Below are 20,094 nucleotides of genomic sequence, written 5' to 3'. Positions count from 1 at the left end.
TAATAAAAAAGCCAAAGAGGGACATCTAGTGGTAACATGAACGAAATTAAGCATCAGCAGAGGAAGGAAAAGCCTACTGCAATGACTATTATGGATCAGAGAGAATAGTTTATTTCTCATCGGAAATGAGGAAAAGTTGAACGAAAGACTGAAATTAAATCATTAAAAAAAAAAAGTTTATTCATTTTATTATTTTCTAACCTACAAAATCTTATAATGGTAATATACTTAATACTAAACACCACTTGGGCAAACCAGAAAGATGAAGTGAAACAAAAGGAGAGCTAACAATCAAGTTAAGTCTGTTTGAAGTCATATTATGCAAAATTAACTAATTATAAATGAAAAATTCTTAAACAAACAACACTACCACAGAACTCCAGACACAAAGAGAAAAGCTGCACTCTGGCTTTCACTAGCAGAACAATCCCAATGACAACTAAGATCAGGAAAACTAATTTCATTTACCTTGAAAGTCTACAGATATATCAAACTCCAGTGAAGGGCTGAACACCAACAGAAACTAGAATTAAATTCCAGTTTAACAAAATTTCCAAAAAGTCACCAAATGAGAAAATCATAAGATTTAGTGCTAACTTATATTAGAAGTGAACGTTTCATCATAATCATCATGAAGTGCTCATGAAATATTAGTGAATTAAGCCATCTGTCAGCTAGTGAGGCAGATCAGTAGTACTGGACTCTTTTCCTAGCTGAAGACAAGGAGAGATCAACAGCAAGTTCCTGAATGCTGGAAAGAAAAAGCAGAGCTGTGTAGCACTAGCCACAGAGTCCCAGTTAAATTTAGCATCAAAGAGCATCTGTATTTGTAACAAACTGTGTCTTTCTTATGAAAATGCCCTTTAAGCATAAAGAGACACCCCCAAAAAGAGTGCATAAGTTGCAGAAGTAGGACCTTACCTCGAGATAACAGCTGGGGTGAAAAAAGAACCCATTTTATAGCTGGTTCTTTCACAGGGAAACAGATGTCTGAATGGAGAGCAATGAATTTACAATCCATAACAAAACATCCTTCCAAACATCAGTATGTTAAGGCATGAAATGTGCACATATTTTTCTATGGACCAAGGACACTGATGATGAGGAGCAAACTTCTTGCCCATCCTCCTCTGCATGATGCTGGGCAGCTGCTCTCTGTCAAAAACGCAGCCTTGTAAGATGGTCCACAATTACTTTTTGTTTTGTTAAAGTCACATAACAAGCAACTTTGTGTTATATAGCTACAGTCATGTATATTAAAATATAACTGCAAACTAGTTACAGAAAACTGAGGTTTTTAGCATTACTTTCTATCAAAAGACAAAGCAGATGAACTTCTAGCTTCATAACAATTATGTAAGGGTCTTTTACATACCAAAAGAGAAGTAAACTTAACCTATCTCAAGCACTTCTGTGGCAGTTCCACTTATGCTGATCGCTACAGTTCCTCTCTAAAGTGAGGTTTAAAGAGAGACAAAGCACAGAAATTCTTCCAAGGAACAGGGGACAACCTACAGGGCTGAGCCCTCTTCTGCTCAGCTCCCAGAGAAATTCACCCTTGCTCTGATGGACTTTTCTGACTTTCCATGAACGCATGAAAAGGGAGACTTTCCCATAAATTTGCAAGCATATATCATATGTGAACTTCCATTAAAAAAAAAAAGTCATCCTCTCCAATGCTCTAGGTGTGACATTAATTTTGGGGCAGCATCATAGGCTATTCTTTGTAATCGCATAATGTCAACTCCTATCTCCCACAGTGGTGGAATGTGTGTCACAAAGGTGCATTAAGAGGCAGCTGATTAAACAGAATTACCTACTGAGTTGGCCCAGCCCAAAGGTCATATCCATTCTGATTTGGGATATTAATAATTCTCTTTGCAGATATATAATGACTAGATGTACATGGAAAAACATCCTTAAAATTAACTTATTTTAACTTGAGATAGTAAAGTGGGCTTATAAAATAGAACTGCAGAAGCAGAATGCTGCCTACCTCTTTGAGAATGCTTAATCTATTAATCTTCAGTTAATAGTACTGCATTGAGTCTGCTACTTCAGGTTGCACCAAGCTTTCATGAAAATAACCCTCTCATTTCACTCTTTCCTTTCTTTTTCTCCTCATTGTTTCTGCACGACTGCTACTACCTTCTGAATTTATTCCCCCTCACTGGACGAGCAGTACCCATGAGACAAATCCCCACACACCTTTTTTTTTTTTTTTTTTTATGACAGACAGGCTTCTTGGAACTTCTCTTCTTATGCTCTCTCAAAAGTCCAGCAGCACATGTAAGATGTGGAATAAAAGAAAGATGCTAACTGTCAGTGGTGATGCGCACTGGGATCCACCAGCAAAGAACTAAAGATGAAAGCATTTGGTTGTGGAGATTATATGGCAACTGCTAAAATAACGTCCTTTAAGGCATAAAAATAAATGACTCTCAAATGTGTTTCCATGGCAAAAGCAGCCACCTGGCACACAGGTCAGTATTTGGGAATGCCATGTCAAGGCATGGAGGCTGACTAGTTAATACAAGTCAGCCACCATTCCCCTGCCCATATTACACCTCCATAGGCTTTGAAGAAAGTGTGCTGGAGATGTCATTTTCCACTCTTTTATAAACACCCACTTCAAGATGCTTCATTCCAGGCTAGCAAGTGATGCCCTACATCACTATACTACTATTTACAGAATTTATAACATAGGATCATGGTTACAACTTCATACATTGCAAGTGTTTGTGAAACATATTCACCAGAATATACTTTCCTAAGAGTGCTTAATTAGCAATAACATACAGAAGAAACTTCAGGCATTATACTTTACATTTCTCATGACTACTTTTAAAATAGAAAAGTAGTATCTTTGTACACGTGGAAAGAGGCTCTAAATTCTCTTTGTGTTATTTTTATTTTTCCAAGAGTGAACAGGAGTGAAGAACAGTGTGCATTGTAGGAGGAAAGCACCTGTTTAAAATATTTCATATTCCTCCTTGCATTGCAATAATATAATAACTATCTTGACTTAAAAAAAATAATAATAATCCTGTTTTTAAAGATTAAATTTAGTGTGCGTATTCCAGAGAGAAACAGGTTAAAGAAAAAAGTTGATCAATGCTTGTTTCCTAACGTCTCTGAATAAAGATCACATACCTTCCTGGAAGACATGCTGTAATTAAACTAACCTCAGCAGAAGGACAGCCATTCCATGGCATATTTTCCACTAGAGGTCAGGCTGAAGGAAGTAATAATCTATTCTAGCCTTCAAAATCTCTGAGTGAGAGTTACTAATCAAGTTACTAATCAAGAGTTACTAATCAAGTTTTGGAAGTTTGAAAATCAGAATTTAATTAATACCACTTTGTTTCACTTACAAAGACTTATACATGACAAAGATGTGTTTTTCTAAGCATCCAACTGCTGGAGGTATTTAATCGTGAGAGTATTTTAATGCATGTCAATACAACTTTTCACGGAGCATTTGATGTGCTATCTCAGTTGGCAGGACAAGGTTTGTACTGCAATAAAAAAGTTTTTCTTAAAACTTCAGCCTTGAAATGAAAAACGTTAAAAAGTTTGATTAATAACAAAGAACATTCTAATTACTTTTAAAAGGGTATTTTTCAAGTTTTTATTTTTTGCCTTGAGAAAGGATATACATTACAAGCAACGTCCATCAAAAAAACTAGACTGAACTTGTTTCTATAAGTAACTAAGAAGAAACAGTGCTAAGCATGGAGTAATGACCATAACAGACTTTGGGTGACTACATTTTTTAAAACCCCAGAGTGATTTGAATTAGGAGCCTAAGCTTTTCTTTTTGTCCATTTTGATGACATGCAACGTCATCATTTTCAGAAGCATTGTACCAGCTTCTTGAAAATAAAACCCTGAAGGCAGACTTACTCCCAGAAATTCAAGGAAACATGTAATGTATCATTTATAGTTTTAAACACCTGCTTTGTTGTGCCAGGCCATGAAATCATGCTCAGATGGCAAGTCCTAGCTCCAAGGTCTTCGCCAGTCACCAGCCCTCTCAGCAACTCACTGCCTACAGCACATCTGTCTCCAGCCATGAAAACCTGGACAAAGTAACCTTGTCTACAGTCACGTAAACATTTACTTCTGAGTTGAAATCTAAATTGAGGAGTTGCTCACAAGCTTACACTTCCGAAAACGAAGCAGCCCATGAAATTCACTGAGAAAGGAAATTAACTAACTAGATCAAGCTATGTCAGCTAGTATTTTAAAGTACCTTAAGGTAACCTATTAGAGACACTTCAAACCACGATGTACTTTACAAAAGTAAGAATATAAAATGTCAGGAATGCTGTGCAGAGAGAAGAAAACTTGTAGTTTCTCCAGCCACCTACTATTACTGGTAGAAATAGGATGCATAAGGTATAGAAATGAAGCCTGCAAGACACTGGTTTGAGTTTCCTATGGTCTAGCCTCTTCTGTACTTTCACCATCTCAGATGTATTCTACCTGCCGATAACAGTCAGTTGCTTCATCAGTTACAGATTACCTCATTTAATGATTTTGTAATAGAGCCAGATAATCTCAGTCCGAAATTCACATATACAAAAGGGGAAAAATCATTTTATATCAGTGTATTCAACTAGTGTTTTTTCTTTTTTTTTTTTTTAATTTACTAGTTCTGAAAATGTGCTAACATTTTAAAGTATACACCTGTACAACTGGGTATGACACAGACACATCTCTCTAACGCATGGCCTGGAGCAATGCAAGAGCCATTTGAAAAGGACCAATCAAACATAACTTCCACAGAGCTGGCAGTCAGAGTTTCATTGAAGCTGGTAATGTAGATTTCACAGATTGTACCCCACCCAGATTCACAGATGGTATTTGTGGGAGCAAAGGAAAATAAAATATAGGTTTAAAATAAGTGCAAGAGAAACACAGAATAATATTGAATCACTCTAGGTATTTCTAAGGGTTTCTGTTTATCTTTTCTACTTCTCAGCACATAGTGAGTGTATGTTCAAGGCTTTGATACCACTGAGCAAATGGAAGGGTTTTAAAATTAGTTTTGTTTCAAATGTGAAACCACAGAAATAAAGATAGGCTCCAGATATTTCTCTTTAGAGTGAAATTTCTATACAGAAGCAAATTTCTATACAGAAGCTTGATGCAAAAGGAGTTAAAAGCTGCTCCTGAATACATTGTGCTAGGCTGCATCCCTCCGTGTGGACCACTTGTGACATTCTGACCTCCTAACATGCCTGTTAATTAACTTAACCTCCTATTTTAAACGTAAGGTGTTATGAACACATAGCTGTTAGGTGGTTAAGATAATGTACTACTAAACAACAGAATGAATTGAATGCACAGACCTCTGCTTCCTTAGTGCTACTGCAGGTGTACTAGAAAAACTCAAAAATTTGGAAATGAATCAATTAAGAACCAAACGATTTTGAAATTAAGGGGTCAAAAGCCTACTAAGAATTCCTTTGTAGGAAAGCTGGTACTGTGAGTTTCTCATTCTGTCAAATAATGCCTTTTTTGTGTTAAAGGGAAGGACTAGCTCTGCTGAATTTCAAGCAGATCCCTCTACATGGTGGCTACTTTCCTTTTTTTTTTTTTTTTAAACAGATAGAAAGACACAGCTGGTAAGAAGAGGCAAGCCACAAAGAAGTGAGAAAAATACAACTTTAGATGCTGACATTACAATACTAGGGGGCAGGGCAGTCGCAGACGGATCAGTCTGAGTCGTCAAGCTGACTGACAACTATTGGTTTGGGCCCCAGTTCAAGGTCCCAGCCTGGCCTCTTCCATCTCCACTACCAGCCCCTCTCAAACTAGGAAGGGCTGATGGGCAACATTACTTCGTTACAGTCATACCCTACCAGGTAGCTGGTCTCAACTTCTCATAAAAAGCTAATAGAGAAAGAAGGTATAGGAGGAAAAGAGCAAAAGCAGGAAGCGGTAGAGAAAGATGCAAGGAGAAGAAACATGGAAGTCCATGCTTCTGTTGTTCTGTTCCCTTCTGAAGGCCCTGGTAACCCAAAGGTGTTGACATGTACTTCCAATTCCAGAGTGTTTGACTTTTAATCATCCTCTCTTGAACAACCTCTTTCTAAAGAATCCAGTTCCTCATTATTTCAGTCATTAGTTAAATTTAATTTCTGGTAAATCAATGTTTACTTGTTGATTTCATGTCCTACCCTTCTCTTGTTTACTAAGTAAGACTTAGACACTATCCTTGAATTGCAATAAAAATCCCCCTTCTTTGCATTTACCCAGTCCGTCTGTATCCTTCCCAATTCCTCCTATCGGCCTTCTCTGCTACAGCCTAGTACAACGCTGTCTGACCTTCAGTGACTCACCACAACAACGGGTAGATAGGCAGGCCCCAGCACGATGTGCCTTGCACTATTACAACTTTACTCAGGCCAAGAGAAAAAGCCTGTGGCATATGGAGACAGCAGAATAAAGTCTTCCACTCCTCTCTGGGCTGTCCATTAGTAGACCAGCTTCTGAAGTATAGAGGCAGGAAAGAAAACCAAACACAATGGGCTCTGACTTGCCACTTATATCAATGACCAGCACACTGGATATAAAGTCTTTTGGGGGTTATTTTCTTTCCTTGAAATCTCGTGCTACTATTTAAGCCACAGTTACAAAAACAAACAAAAAAGACCAGAAAGAGTCTTTAAAGAAATTATTTCAAACTAACACATCGTAGAAAGATATAAGCAAAGAGCAAAACTTCCTATCAGCAACATATTTATGACAGTATGACATGCAAACTAATTATATATTCACATCTGAATTACTCGATATATACATCTGCAAGTGTCACTCATTTTATGCTGAATTTATTCACAAACCAAAAAAAAAAGATCATTTACAAAGGGTCTACACTTTATCCAGTCACAAAACCTATGTATAAAGTAACTTCTACAAAAATAATTACTTCAAATTTTCACCAGTGTCACTAAATAGTGTTTAACCCAAATACTTCTTTTCTTTTTTAATCTACTCATCTGGGAGAAATGGAGCTACAATGGTTTGCATTTTTTAATCCCAAAGTGGATTCCACAAACAACAATTTCATCAAAGATTTTTTACAACAAACCTAGCATTACTGGCTACATCTTATTATTAAGGTAAGCATTCTTCAAAGAACTGTATGATTGGAAATCTCTTTCTGATACATAGTGACATTCTATCTGCTGGCTGCAGTTAGAAGAGTCAAAATGAAAACAAAAATTCAAACACACTTTTTTTCGTCTTATCTTTATTTATTTAGACTTCAGAGCTATAGCCAAAAATAGTGCATCTGTAGAAAATTACCACACATGCTATCAATACAGCATCATCGTATGTTTAGAATTATAAGCACTTGACAAATAGCAAAGAGAACATTCAATCTAACATTTTGGCAATGCAGCCCACGAATAGGGAATGCAGAGAGAGGGACTTTTTTCTTCAAAAAGAAATATTTCTAACCAGAAATGAAAAGCCTCTGTTAAAAAATTAATTCCAGTCACCCTGTAAAACTTATGATGGCTCATTCAAGACATCAACACACACCACTGGAAACTTTGCATGGAATGTCAAATGATACACAGAAGCTATGACTCAGTTACAGGTACAACGCCGTCTTCAGCACTTTGTATGCCATTGAGATGGTAACAGCATACCCAACTACCCAAGACAAACCTCTGGCAGGCTGGGGAAGAGGGATCAAATATGCAAAAGTGTGAGTGATCCTAGCCCCAACGAAGATCCTAAAATGCAGCAAGGCTGTGGACAGATCGGGGCCACTAAGAGCATACAGCAGTCCAATGCCGAGAAATGGGACAATGTTTTCAAGGTCATTCAGGTGGCCTCTGGGAAGAAAAGCAAAGTTGTTTTATAGTGTTACATTTTGTTGAGTAAATCACTTCAAGTCTTATTATTTTTCAGCATCTTCAAAGTGTGGTATTGTTAAGGCCCTAACACTACTGCTGGCTTTCTCTACAGTGAGGCCCTGACTTGAACGTATGTTCACCTGACATCGCTCTGGTCTCTCTTGCTGCACCCCCATACTTTTATGCTTCTGATCTTCTACATGAAATGCCTTATTTTTTCTCTAGGATCTTGGTAATATAAGGGACTTACATGAAGTATGTGAGGGCACCATGGCGTGCAAGAATGAAACAAAAGGAAGACGACAACAGCTGGAATTCTCCTGTACCCTCTCACAAACGAACATCAATTAAACTGGATGACAGTAACCGCAACTATTAGACTTCATTAGTAGACCTTCATGATCTACTCCAACCCTATCAACTTAGTTTGTAGTCTCCATAAAGAAAATATGAAATACCCTATATATCAAACATTCTATCCAGCTTCACGAGCCTCAATCATCTTGAAGAATGTTATTTTTTAGCACCTAACATGTCTGACAATTACACTCTTGGTTCATTTTCTTCACTAGTAAGCACTAAAATAGTGCTAAGTGGAAAAGTGTTTGAAATTTTGAAACCATAATATAATTTACTAAGAATGTGTTGAGAATGATCTCCAGATCTTGAACCCTTACACAGCTCTTCCTAAACCTTCCCTGCTCCCTTTACTTCTTCAGATAAACTGTAATTCCAGCCAAATTTGCTGATTGAAACAACTTGTAAGCCTTACTAATTATGTCAAATTTCACTGCCAACTAGAAACAGAACATGGTGCCGTTTTGCAGCTGCTTTTTGAACTCATGTATCATTACAAGAAAACATATCCTCCAGAAATGTTTTTTGCTTTTGTTTTTTCCCCAAAAAAGTACAGTGAAAAAGTAATGTTTTCCATACCCATAAACATAACAAATTCCAGTCACTTATATAGAAGAGAAGCCATGATAAATCTATCCAACATTCTCTGTTGCCTTGAAGCTTGGAACAGAAAATAAACATCCATTAAGAACCATTGTCAGGAGAAAAAAAAATGGATGCTCTAACACCAATGGAGTAACTAGAGACAAGCTGACTTACTAGTACTGGGGAAGTCTCAAACACTGCAAAACAGCAGCGCAGGCTTTGAGAATACCGTCTTGTAAAAACCCTATCTGTGTAGCTGAGACTGTGAGGTGACTGTCATTTTCCTAACATACTTATTTGAATTAAAAGGGCACTTGGTCCTAAAGCTGGTAGCAATTTAGCTGTCCTCTTACAAATCACAAACAGAAAGGAATTACTCTTCAACAAGAAGTGCCCAGTTTTATGTAGCAACCAACAAATTAAACAACAACTCCCTGAATGACAGAAGGGAAGAAAAGGAAAGTTCAGTATATCTTTACAGCCCACTGAGACCATCCTTTCTGAGATTTTAATCCAAAAGAGATATACAGAAATATACTAGCCTTCATGGAACTACAATCATCTACACTTGCAAGAATCTACTGTTCTGAAATCAAAGTTGATATTTATTTTCTAGATCTTCCCTAATGGTGTTTTAATGAGAACAGTTCATTCACATTGAAGTTTTTGGTATAAAACTTGAATATAGCAAATAAACTACAAGCTTCATTAAGGAATAATGATATGGAAAGCATTAAGAATACTAAAGGTTCCTGTGCCTTGTTAGTACAGGTATATCAAACAGCATCTCTAATCTTACAATTCTGATATCAGAAAATTTTTGCCAATAGCTAAATAAAATTAAATAAGCTGCAACATTTAGCCCACTGAACTAAACTTTACATTCTGCCATGAATCTTGCAAAACAAAATACATACACTGCAGGTTGCACACTGCCATACTATTAATAGCATCCTTCCAGAAGGCTGGTCAACTTCCCTGTACAACTGATACATCAGGCAGTAACCCCAATTCAATCCAGCAAAAAGAACACAAGCTTGGACTCCCACTCAGTATAATTTGCCAAATCACACCCTCATTACAACTCTGGAGTTCCATAATGTTAATACAATTTCATTCCTCTTCCCCCTGTTATTTCCTTTACACTTTAGTAAAAGATGCAACTATTACTGAAATATATTGAAAGCTGATTTATACTTAATATACACTGATTCATACTAAATCAATGTACAATCATGTTTTACAATCTTCTCACCACTTTTCCCATCCACTCAGGATATTATCCAAGAGTGTGCTATTATAGCCAATGACATTATTTGTAGTATGCATGCTGACCATTTGAATGTGGAATAGTTTGTTCATTTGGACAAATTAACATAAAAGATTACTAGAAATAGCAACACAAAAAAGGCATGGGTTTGCCAAAGAGAATGTGATGAAATTAGTTCTTTGATTTAGGCTGATTTTGCTACTTAAAGTAGCTTTTGAAAGACTCCCATGCATTACCTGCGTACACGTTCAACATCTGCATCAGTCCGCAGGTACTTTTTGGCACTCTCGCCTTTACCATATGATGCTGTATCTTCTGGGTTCACAAATGCCTATTTCAAAAAAAAAAAAACAAAAAAACCATACAAGAGACGTTAGATGCAAGGATGCTGCTTCTAGCCAAAGTAGCTTCATACAAAGATATGCTCTCTACTAATGCCCCTGTAAACCCACATAACCTACCTGCAGTTAAAAGCACAGGGGACAATACATCATTCAATACAATAATAATTTCTTGAACCTAGCCCACGTGTAGCATGCATGCTGACAAATTAACATAATTTATGCATGTAAACGATGCTTTCTTGTAATATGGACAAACACAGCGGATGACTGAAGCAATGCCAGTGGCCTGAAGGAACATCATAACCTGGAAGGTAGAAGTGTCTGTACTGCCTAAGCCTCTTTTCACTATTCTTGACAAACTATCTGAAAGTCCTTTTGGATCCTTTCCTTCTTCAGAAGTCTATACAAGAATAGCATCCACTTCCATCCTCGTTATTACCAAATAAGCTGATCCCTTTCCTTTTAGGTACAAACTTTGCCACCTATATGACCCTTTATTACCTCCAATACTTTAAGATATCATTTGAAAACATCATTCACTTCAGTTGATGCAGACTGCAGTAGATGTCTCCTTGCCAAGATGTAGTAACACATGCATTCTGTGAACCGTTCATGCTATATAGGATTTAGATTTTAAGAAGTACATGATTGCTTTCTGAGGCAGCCTTGATCCCTCGCTGTTAAATATCTTTGGCCTCAAAATTCTGGAGACATTAACAGTGTCAGCAACACCCTACCTTCCCTTGCTCCACTGCTTTCCTCCATTTTCTCTTAATACTTCTTTAGTCTATTTTCTTTTAAAGACTTTTTTTGTTTTAAATAAGAAATGAAAAGAACTTTACTTATTTGTTTTTAATATCACTGTCCATCATAAGAAAAGCAATTACCCCAAATTAATGAAAGCCCTATTGCTATCTGCACACATATGGATCACAACACAGTATGAGCATTAATACAGGACTTCATTAGATCTACATATAGGATCATACAGCTGACCTGCTTCTAGAGCAAAAGGAAATAAGGTTACAACACAGAAATCACAGAAATCTGTGTTCTGTTTTGAACATGTGAGTGTGTGTGGTCTACTAGACTCAACATTCAGCTGTGCCAAAGACCTAGAAAACCATCTGAAATCAGCAGTTGCTCAAATGCCATACTACTAGGACCTCAGAGGTACTGTGTAACATCACAAACAACAGAATAATTGAGCTGTTTTCTCTTTCAACCAGCAGGTATAAAAAGCAGCATTTCAACTAAGGGACTGCAACAAACTCTCTGAAGCACATGCTGTCTTGCAGAAGCAAATCTCACAAGAACAGTCATACGGGGCAAACCCAGGGCTCTTTCATCTCAGGACCAAGCGTTTCCAAGGGTGGCCAGTAGCAGATACTTAGAGATCACCAAGAACATTGCAAACACAACGTGATGCTTCCCATGGGCACCCTCTCCTAAGCTAGATTATTTAGCATTACATCATTTAGCTTCTACATTATTTAGCAATCCTCACTCGATCTTTCATACACTTATCCAGACTATCCATCAATCCACATAAACTTTCAGCCTGCCACTCATTTTTGAAATTTTTTTTTTTTTTTAAGATCTATGTGAAATGGGAAGGCTAAAACAATTAGGGAATGTAAAAAGCTTTGAAATTACTGGATGAAAGGGTTATAGAAGCATACAAATATAACTCATATCCCCTCTCTGACCCTACTGGTTGGTTATTCACTTAACACAGCTTCATATCATGTTTTATTTTCTTTATAAATTGGGTAGCCTGGACACCAGCATTATCCACAAGACAGTGGAAATTACAGTTCTGAAAACTTCTAATTTAAAAAGAATAGATATGTTTTAGAAGAGTAGCGTAAGTCAAATGCGACTGCAAGAGACAGTCTCATAAATATCTTACAGTTAGGTTAAAAACATTCTCCATTTGATAGCAATAAAGCACCAGCTGGCCAAATCCAGCATATCATTAGGGGAGGCAAAGAAGAGAAAGTTGAAACAAAAAAGAAAGAAAAGCAGCTGTATTTGAAAGGTGAAAAGAGATGCCTGTGATATCTCTGTATTTCAATACAGATTCCAAGCTCTTCTACCAGACAACAATCCCAACTTCTTACCTTTCTCGTGATTCTGAAGTATGCAGTTATAAGACTCATTAGCATCATTTTTAGGAGAACAATAGTTGCATAGGTAGCATAGGCGCGGAAGACTTCATTGTCAATTAGCTGGGTAAGTTTAGCCATTTCTCCGCTTCTCACTGATGACCTTTAAAAATATTGAAGTTAGACTAACATTAGAGAAGCCCAAAGTTCTGACAACAAAACAGCTCATTTTAGCATCACTGCAGTGACAACACAACTTTGGCTCTCTGAAAAAAATATTTTTCAAAATATTATTTTAAAATTATTTTTTTAAACAAGCAAAATACTTAGTATAATCACACAAACAAAATTTAGCCAAAGAAACTAGTACACTTTCCAAGTAACAAAAGCCAATTTTAGACCAAGTCATTTGAACTAGTGAATTTCCCTAAGCAATTACCAGAATAGAAAGAGTGTGATGACATACTGTATGTAGTAGAGTGTTTAAAGAGGAAAATTAGTATTGCCTACCTTTTTTGTAAAATGACACAATTATAATTGCATTTCAGCTTTCAAACTAGCCAATATCTTCCCACCCAGCAATAACTTGCGATCAAACTGAGTTAAACATGCATTTTCTTCCTTTGAGACCTAGTTCTTAAAAATTGCTTTTAGCATGATTCACGGGCAAAGATTAAGTTGTAATGACAAAAAGCAGAGAACTATTTATGCTTTTATCAAGGGAGGTTTAAGCTAATGAAGTCTCTTTCCAGTGAGGCTGTACCAAACCCACCATCATATGGAGGCGGTATCTTTTATCAACACCATCAAGTTAAGAAAGTTTTGAGGACTGAATGCATATAAAATGAAAAGCATGTCCACTTGCACATCCAATCTGTGCTCTGCACGGAGCGAGGCTTTTGCCTCACCAGCTGCTTTAATCATGCATTTAGTGAGTAGGAATCCATATAACTAGTATTTCTTAGCTCACAGCTACTTCATTCATTCTGAGACCAAAACAAAATTACCTTTTTTTGTCACAGCTAACTTCAAAATTTCCTATAATATTTTAACATTAAAAAGTTAAAGTTATGTACAGATCTAACATTCACTCATTTTGCCTTCAGCATGTAGTCACTGCCAGCTACAACCAAACAAGGGAAACTGGACTAGCTGTGCACAGCAGAAGACTCTTGTTCTGAAGGTACATCCTCGGTGACGAAGTGAGCAGGACATAGGTAAGCAGCTGTTTGCTCGGTGATGCAAATCTAGCCTTGCCTGAACATGTCTAGATGTGGGGATGGGATTTTGCTCCTTCCTTTATTCTTTACAAAAGAGTGCTTCGGTCACTGGGCCAAGCACTGGATCTAGGGATTATGGGAAACTCAGAGCAACTCTTTCTACTCCCACTGCAGCTCAGCAGTTCTGAAAACAACCAGCAACCTGGCAAAGGTTTTTCTCAGCAATGAATAGACACTGTCATTTTTAACTTAGTATCACGGCAAAAAGTATGCATGGTTTAAAAAAAAAAAAAAAGTAAATCTGTGGCTTCAGAGCATTTTTCCCCCACTGAATTTGAAAGGCACATTAAAAATATATCCAAGAACTATGTAAAGTCATGAAAAACTGTTCACCAAGGTCTCTTTTTTCACCTGCTGGAACTAAACCATATTTATCCATTTTCCCTACTTCTAGGGTTATCCTCTTCTAATTCTCCTAAATTCTAATTCTCAAGGCCTTGTCTTCACTACAAAAAGGGAAGATCAAAACCTCACTGAAGACAAAGAATTCATCAGCAGAAAAGCCAAAATAAACCTTACCTTGTATAACAGGTCAGGGTTTAAAGGCATATGCTTACTAAAACTATCAGCAGACTGATCTGTAAATGTAATACCACATTGTGGTGTGAATACAAAATTCAGAAGTCAAAGTTTGGATCCCACGTACAGGCTCTTAAAAGCACAGAGGGGAAGATAGTTCAGCCACGTTGCCCTCACTGGGAACCTAACTATGTTAATATTCACATTACACATGATTTTTGTCCCAATGCTGACAGACTAGGCCTTCCCTATGCAGTTGTAATTAGCAATATCAGCTAAATACCAGCTGGGATGGCCTTGTGTCGTTCATTTGTTAAAACACTACTTTTCAAAGGCTGATAGCAAGTCCAGCTTCTCAGAAATACATGCTGTGTTCTTCCCCGTTTCATCCTTAAGCTCTGACACTACACCCACCCCTTCCATAAACTGTAATAATGTAACCCGCCTTCAAAACTCAATCCATAACAAAACCCCCGCGGCCACGCTGAAGTCACGGGGCTTCCCTAGCAAACCTGTGCCGTCCGCAGCTGTGAATTCAAAGCACGTTTCGGCTGCTGCAAGCGTCCAAAGAGAAACTGCGCCCTTTAAAAAGAAAGAAATCGGGAAGTTTCAACACGCCCTAGGCGCTCCTTAGCCCGGGCCGAGCAACTCCTCCCCAGCTCGGGGGGGCAGCCTAGGGGACAGGGGGTGGCAGCCAACACCTCCCCCAGCCCCGAGGGCTCCTCAGAGGGAGGCGACTTCCCCACTCTCCCCAGCCAGTACCCAACGAGCCCCTCACCCCGCTCCCGGGCTATCCCCGAGCAAACCCCGCTGCCTTTCTCCGAGCACGGCCCCGGAAGGCGGCGGCCCCGGGGGGAACCTTCCGCTCCCGCCCGGCCGCGGCGCCGCCATCTCGCAGCGCCCACGCACCTCGCCCGGGTCCCCTCGAAGAGAGCGCGCCCGGCGCCGCCGCCCTGCTGCTCCCGGCCGCTCGCTGAACCCTGGCTGGCCGCAGGGCCCCGCCTCGCCTCGCCCCAGCGGGCGCGGCGGTGGAGGCGGGTCCGGAGCTGGGCGGCAGTTTGGCCCCCGGGGGGCTGAGGGCCGTGCTCCGCCACCAGTGAGGGGTCGGCGGCGGACGTGTCCGCTGGGGGCCCCAGAGCTCGCCTGGTGGCTCCGCGGGATTCGGTGACCCCGCTGAGGCCGGGTTTAGGCCTCGGCCCTCCCGGAGGTTAGTTGGAAGAAAACCATGGGAGAAAGCAAAGAGAAAGCCCTCTGGTTTGAACACTCATGGTCTTAAAGGCTTTTAAAACCCTGGAGGGAAGGCAAAGATTGCAACCCAGGCAGACTTCATCATCAGGCACTGTGTTCAGCGATTACACAAGTTGCTAAGTGGTCTTGAAGGTTGCTTGAAAAAATACTGAAAGCACCAAAAAGAAGGGCTGTGAAGCTGGTGAAGGGCATAGAACGCAAGTCCTGTGAGGAGCGGCAGAGGGAACTGGGGTTGTTTAGTCTGGAGAAGAGGAGAGACCTTATTCCTCTGTGCAACTGCCTGAAAGGAAGTTGTGGGGAGCTGGGGGTCAGCCTCTTCTCCCAGATGATCAGTGATAGGACTGGAGGGAATGGCCTCAAGTTGCGCCAGGGGAGGTTTAGGTTGGAAATTAGGAGAGACATTTCTTCTCAGAAAGAGTAGTAAGGCATTGGAAAGGATTGCCCAGGGAGGTGGTGGAGTCACCGTCCCTGGGAGTCTTTAAGGAAAGGTTGGACGTGGTGTTTAGGGACGTGGTTTAGTGGGTGACATTGGTAGTTGGGTGAGATAATCTTGAAGGTCTTTTCCAACCTTTATGGTTCTATGATTCTATGAAAAATCTCGGTGATTTCAGCGCCTGTGTTATTTTGGTGGATCTGAACTTTTACCAAAGACAAAACTATTTATGTTGCAAAACCATCAGTGCTATTACAGTTAATCATGCTGTTTTGCAAAACCTAACAATAAAGGAACTTCACTGTTGGGCAAGGACTTCTCCCAACACACCAGAACGTGATGAAAGAAGGAAATGGGGTGTTCAAACCTCCCTCTGCTTCTGCAGAGAAAATGGCACAACCTTCAGGGCACTTCTCGTAACTGAATGATGTTTGTGACTAAGCAGATTATGTAAACAAGAGCGATGAAGATGTAGACAAATGTAGGCAGGCGCACAGTAAAAATTTCAGAAGTAGTATATGTAGATACGTATAAAGGAGGAAGGGGATATCATATTTAAAGCTGCATCATTATGAAAAACTAGTCTTGCATACATATATTCAGTGTTCATTGAGACTACTTCTATGATTCGTGTTACTTACGTACCTGTGTATGCAGACCTTCTGTGACTTCATATCAACCATGAAACAGCAAAACTCAGTTGAGCAAGGACTGTAGCTTTGGAACTGTTTTTAAGTGCCGTAGGAGCTGGGTTCAACAACCTTTGTTCCCACTAGTGACACAGTAAATAGTATTTCAGTTGAAGTCAACAGAACAAGTCACATGAATGTGAATAGGTAAGAGAAAGGAAAATCTGCAAAATTTCCTTTCCTAGGGAATGTATTTATTAGAAATCTGGAAATGTTTCAGCCGCTCCTAGCTGTTACTTCAAGGCAGAAATTGTATCTTCAAAAATATCTATACACAACCTAAAACATAGTATATCCCAATCACATCGTCTAATTAGTCCTACTACGATAGAAATGTATTTATTTTCTATCATTTCTTGCTTTTCTGATTGATACTCTTCTTTATCTGAAGCAGGTTTAAAAAGAAGGCAAACTTACTAAGTTAAACAGAGTTAAACTAAACTCACATTATTATACTTGAGAAGAAAAGCTGGTGACTGATTTATATGCAGTTCTCAGAACCAGACCTGGAGATACAAGAATGCCAGGAGAAAGGCCATTTTCAGTAGATATAGGGAGGATATTAAGAGATGCAGAAATGCAGCTAGAAATTCTACAAAAATCACTGTTTCCTTTGGATTTCTCTTTTCTGTTTTATGGATTCTGCAAATTTAGATTGACTTGTGTTATCTTAACAAACACTTCTGAAACAGAAAGCTTATACATTCCCAGTCTTTGAATTTCGAGGCCAACATTTTTTTCCTAACACCATGGAATTCCCCTAGTTATAAGGAAGGTACAGAAAGAAGTTATGAGGAGAGGAGAGAGAGAAGAAGGCAGGAAGAAGAGAAGGATGAAAGAGAAAAAAAAAAAGAAAGGAAAAGAGAAAAAAAAAGTAAAAAAAAAGACGGGGAAAGAAAAAAAGGGAGAGGGAAGGGAGGAAGGAAGGAAGGAAAAGAAACAAGAACCGAAGCCAATATTTCTCGCAAACTGACTCCTTAAGAGTTGGGGGAAGAGGAGTCTAAATAGAGTGCAAAATCGGGGCCATAGTAAAGCAGAAGTGAACTTGTGCTCAAGGTCTATTTTCTCTTAAAGTTCGGTAGCAGCACAAAGTGCCTGTGCAACATTTGAAAACTGCTGTGATCTAAGTGAGGTTAGATACATAACTATGGTGGTAGTTGCTCCTGAGGGACCCATTCTCACAGCCCTTACTCATGTGAATTGTCCCTTTGATGCTAATAGGATTACTCTTGTAAATCAGGGATGCCATATCAGCCTGATGCCCAGGGTTATACTGATCATGAAGGGCTTGATCTTGCAAACCTCATTCATGTGAGCAACCCTTTTTCATGACAATTTTCCCATTGACTTGAAGAACTATCCATATAGCCAGAGACAGTAGAATCAAGACACAAATTTAGGGTCAGCATAAAAGTAGGAACACAAGAGTTTTTCATTTAACCTCCAGCAAGGAATAGATATTGCCCACTAAGTTCAGATAAGTGTAATCATTCTCTTTTGACTGCAAGGAAGGTGAGGGAGAAGCATGTATTGATCAACCCCGTTCCATCCTGTCTCCTTCTGTGGCTCCATTTATTCACCATGATTAGACTGGTAAAGAATGTACCAACAATACATTTTCACCCCACCTGAAGCGTCTGTTCACCACCCCACTGCTAATGTAGTTATTTCCTCAAACAGCTGTTCTGTAAAATTAGTAAATAATACCTCCTGAATTATATTAACTGATGATTTGCAGAGTAAAACAAATCAAGAACACTGAGATTCAGTACATATTTAGTTAAAACCTGAATTACTGTTTAAAGCCAAAGGGAAAGTGTTAAAAAATGTTTAGTATAACAGACCACAGTCAGTTTTTGTGCTGCTCTGTTAAAATCTACACCCTCTGGTTAGAAAGCACTTTCGCTATATCAAATGTTGACACCTATGTAATTTCACTGTGATTCACGTGCTTCTGCATCAGATCTCAAACTGCTATCAAGTTTCTCTGGGGAACTGCTTCAAAAACAGCAAGAAAGGATCCTTCTGCAGTTAGGAATGCTTCCTACTGGTTATAACCCAGTGAAGGCTACTCTGGTATAAGCAGCCTTTTGGTTGGGTTTAGGACTCCAAAGCATCCATGCACATCCAGCGTGTCTCTTCTAATAATTCAGTCGTGAAGATCTGAACTCAAAAGCTCAAAATGTCCACAGAAACTGAGGCAATGTAACCATGAGTCAGAAACAGTTCCAACAAAATGTATTTCTCTTGCCTCATTAAAAATGTCTTTACAGTTCCCCGGTTTACCGAGCGTAAGGTAAATGCTGTTTTTTGATACAAAACAATATTCTTCACATTGTGAGATCTCTAAAGAAGGAGGTGTTCTGTGTTTGTACAGAACCAGCCTGGCTACATTCAAAGGGTTCACAACGAGGGCTGCTCACCAGTGCCACTAGGTAATAAAAACAACTCTTTTCACCTTTTTAACAGGTACTTGCTTTGCACATGTTTATGATTCTTCTGTTTGCTTTTTGAACAAGTATTCATTTCAATAGGTTTTTATTCATGCTACTATTTGGAAGACAACAATTCTCAGTCGTGGAATTCAGGTTGTTTAAAGAATCACAGTCACTCACTTAGAGAAGAAAACAGTAGCATATAACATATTTGCCCACAGTAGGTGGTAACCACCAAACATCGAGGGAAGGTGAAAGGAGACATCTCCACAAAGCACAAGAATGGTCATGTCAAATGTTTGCCTATTCAGTTACACATTATTAATACCTTATTCAAAAGTCCCACAAAGCTCATTTGATGGCTGTTTAAAGAGACAATGAGTAAGGTTATCCTCTGAAGTTTCTTGCTCCCTCCATCAGTTAGCATAGTTGCTACAAGGACCATATAAGACAGGGATCAAAAGTTAGGATGTGGACATATAAGAAATACTCAAACACATGAAAAATATCCGTAGACTGGTGTCCCACACAGCTTGATGCCCAAAGACTCTCGGAAGAGCCAGAGCAAGCATATACGTGAACTGTTTCAGTGGGTCTGTTTATAAGCATATCATGGAACACTGTTTGCTTTGATTCCTGCTTGTGCAGACTGCAGCAATGGACCTGCCTCTGATGATACATCAGCAGCACAGAGCCACCTTTGCAGTTGACTGGTGGTGACTGACATATGTGGTGAGGTATTTAAAGTTCTGTGCTGCACTGGAGTGAAAAGAGTGTTAAATCTCAGCTTCTGTGAGGCTGTTCGATCTGTAAAATTGTTTTTTTATTAGAAAAGCAAGATATTTCAGTAAAGGCCATGAGAGAGTCGCCATCATTACAGTGCACAGATGTGCCAATAAAAAAAGATTATGCAGATGCCATAGAAGTTACTTTTAAGCTAATCCTG

The 20,094-nt window shown here is 39.1% G+C and overlaps 2 protein-coding genes across 5 annotated transcripts in view; one reads left to right on the top strand and one right to left on the bottom strand.

The window, feature by feature from the left end:
* Nucleotides 1–7,247: 7,247 nt before the first annotated feature.
* MGST1 (microsomal glutathione S-transferase 1) lies at nucleotides 7,248–15,386 on the bottom strand. 4 transcript variants are annotated; one of them, XM_066999182.1, is made up of 5 exons: nucleotides 15,253–15,386; nucleotides 14,856–14,925; nucleotides 12,560–12,708; nucleotides 10,329–10,423; nucleotides 7,248–7,859 (listed from the first exon to the last, which is right to left on the bottom strand). In XM_066999182.1, the coding sequence occupies exons 3-5, from the start codon at nucleotides 12,683–12,685 to the stop codon at nucleotides 7,613–7,615; spliced, it is 468 nt and encodes a 155-aa protein (XP_066855283.1). In that variant the 5' UTR covers nucleotides 12,686–12,708; nucleotides 14,856–14,925; nucleotides 15,253–15,386; the 3' UTR covers nucleotides 7,248–7,612. The 4 variants fall into 4 exon arrangements, with proteins under 4 accessions (XP_066855283.1, XP_047913327.1, XP_047913480.1 ...); XM_048057370.2 differs by lacking the exon at nucleotides 15,253–15,386 and adding an exon at nucleotides 15,122–15,203 and having other exon boundaries at nucleotides 12,560–12,707; XM_048057523.2 differs by lacking the exon at nucleotides 14,856–14,925 and having other exon boundaries at nucleotides 12,560–12,707; nucleotides 15,253–15,383.
* Nucleotides 15,387–15,411: 25 nt separating this feature from the next.
* SLC15A5 (solute carrier family 15 member 5) overlaps nucleotides 15,412–20,094 on the top strand; it is a 65,530-nt gene continuing 60,847 nt past the window's right edge. Inside the window, exon 1 of the mRNA XM_048055420.2 lies at nucleotides 15,412–15,550. The gene's annotated coding sequence lies outside the window, so the exon portion shown is untranslated. The remainder of the gene's footprint in view (nucleotides 15,551–20,094) is intronic.

The sequence above is a fragment of the Anser cygnoides genome, chromosome 1, assembly GCF_040182565.1.
Source record: "Anser cygnoides isolate HZ-2024a breed goose chromosome 1, Taihu_goose_T2T_genome, whole genome shotgun sequence".
Taxonomy (NCBI): Eukaryota; Metazoa; Chordata; class Aves; order Anseriformes; family Anatidae; genus Anser; species Anser cygnoides.
This window is presented reverse-complemented; position numbering and strand designations above follow the sequence as displayed.

Excerpts from the sequence above, each read along its gene's own strand:
- MGST1 (XM_066999182.1), bottom strand. The coding sequence starts at position 12,685 with ATGGCTAAACTTACCCAGCTAATTGACAATGAAGTCTTCCGCGCCTAT. Across the intron at positions 10,424-12,559 it reads ACTTCAGAATCACGAGAAAG|GCATTTGTGAACCCAGAAGA; the intron begins GTAAGAAGTTGG and ends TTTTTGAAATAG. Across the intron at positions 7,860-10,328 it reads GATGTTGAACGTGTACGCAG|AGGCCACCTGAATGACCTTG; the intron begins GTAATGCATGGG and ends TTTTCTTCCCAG.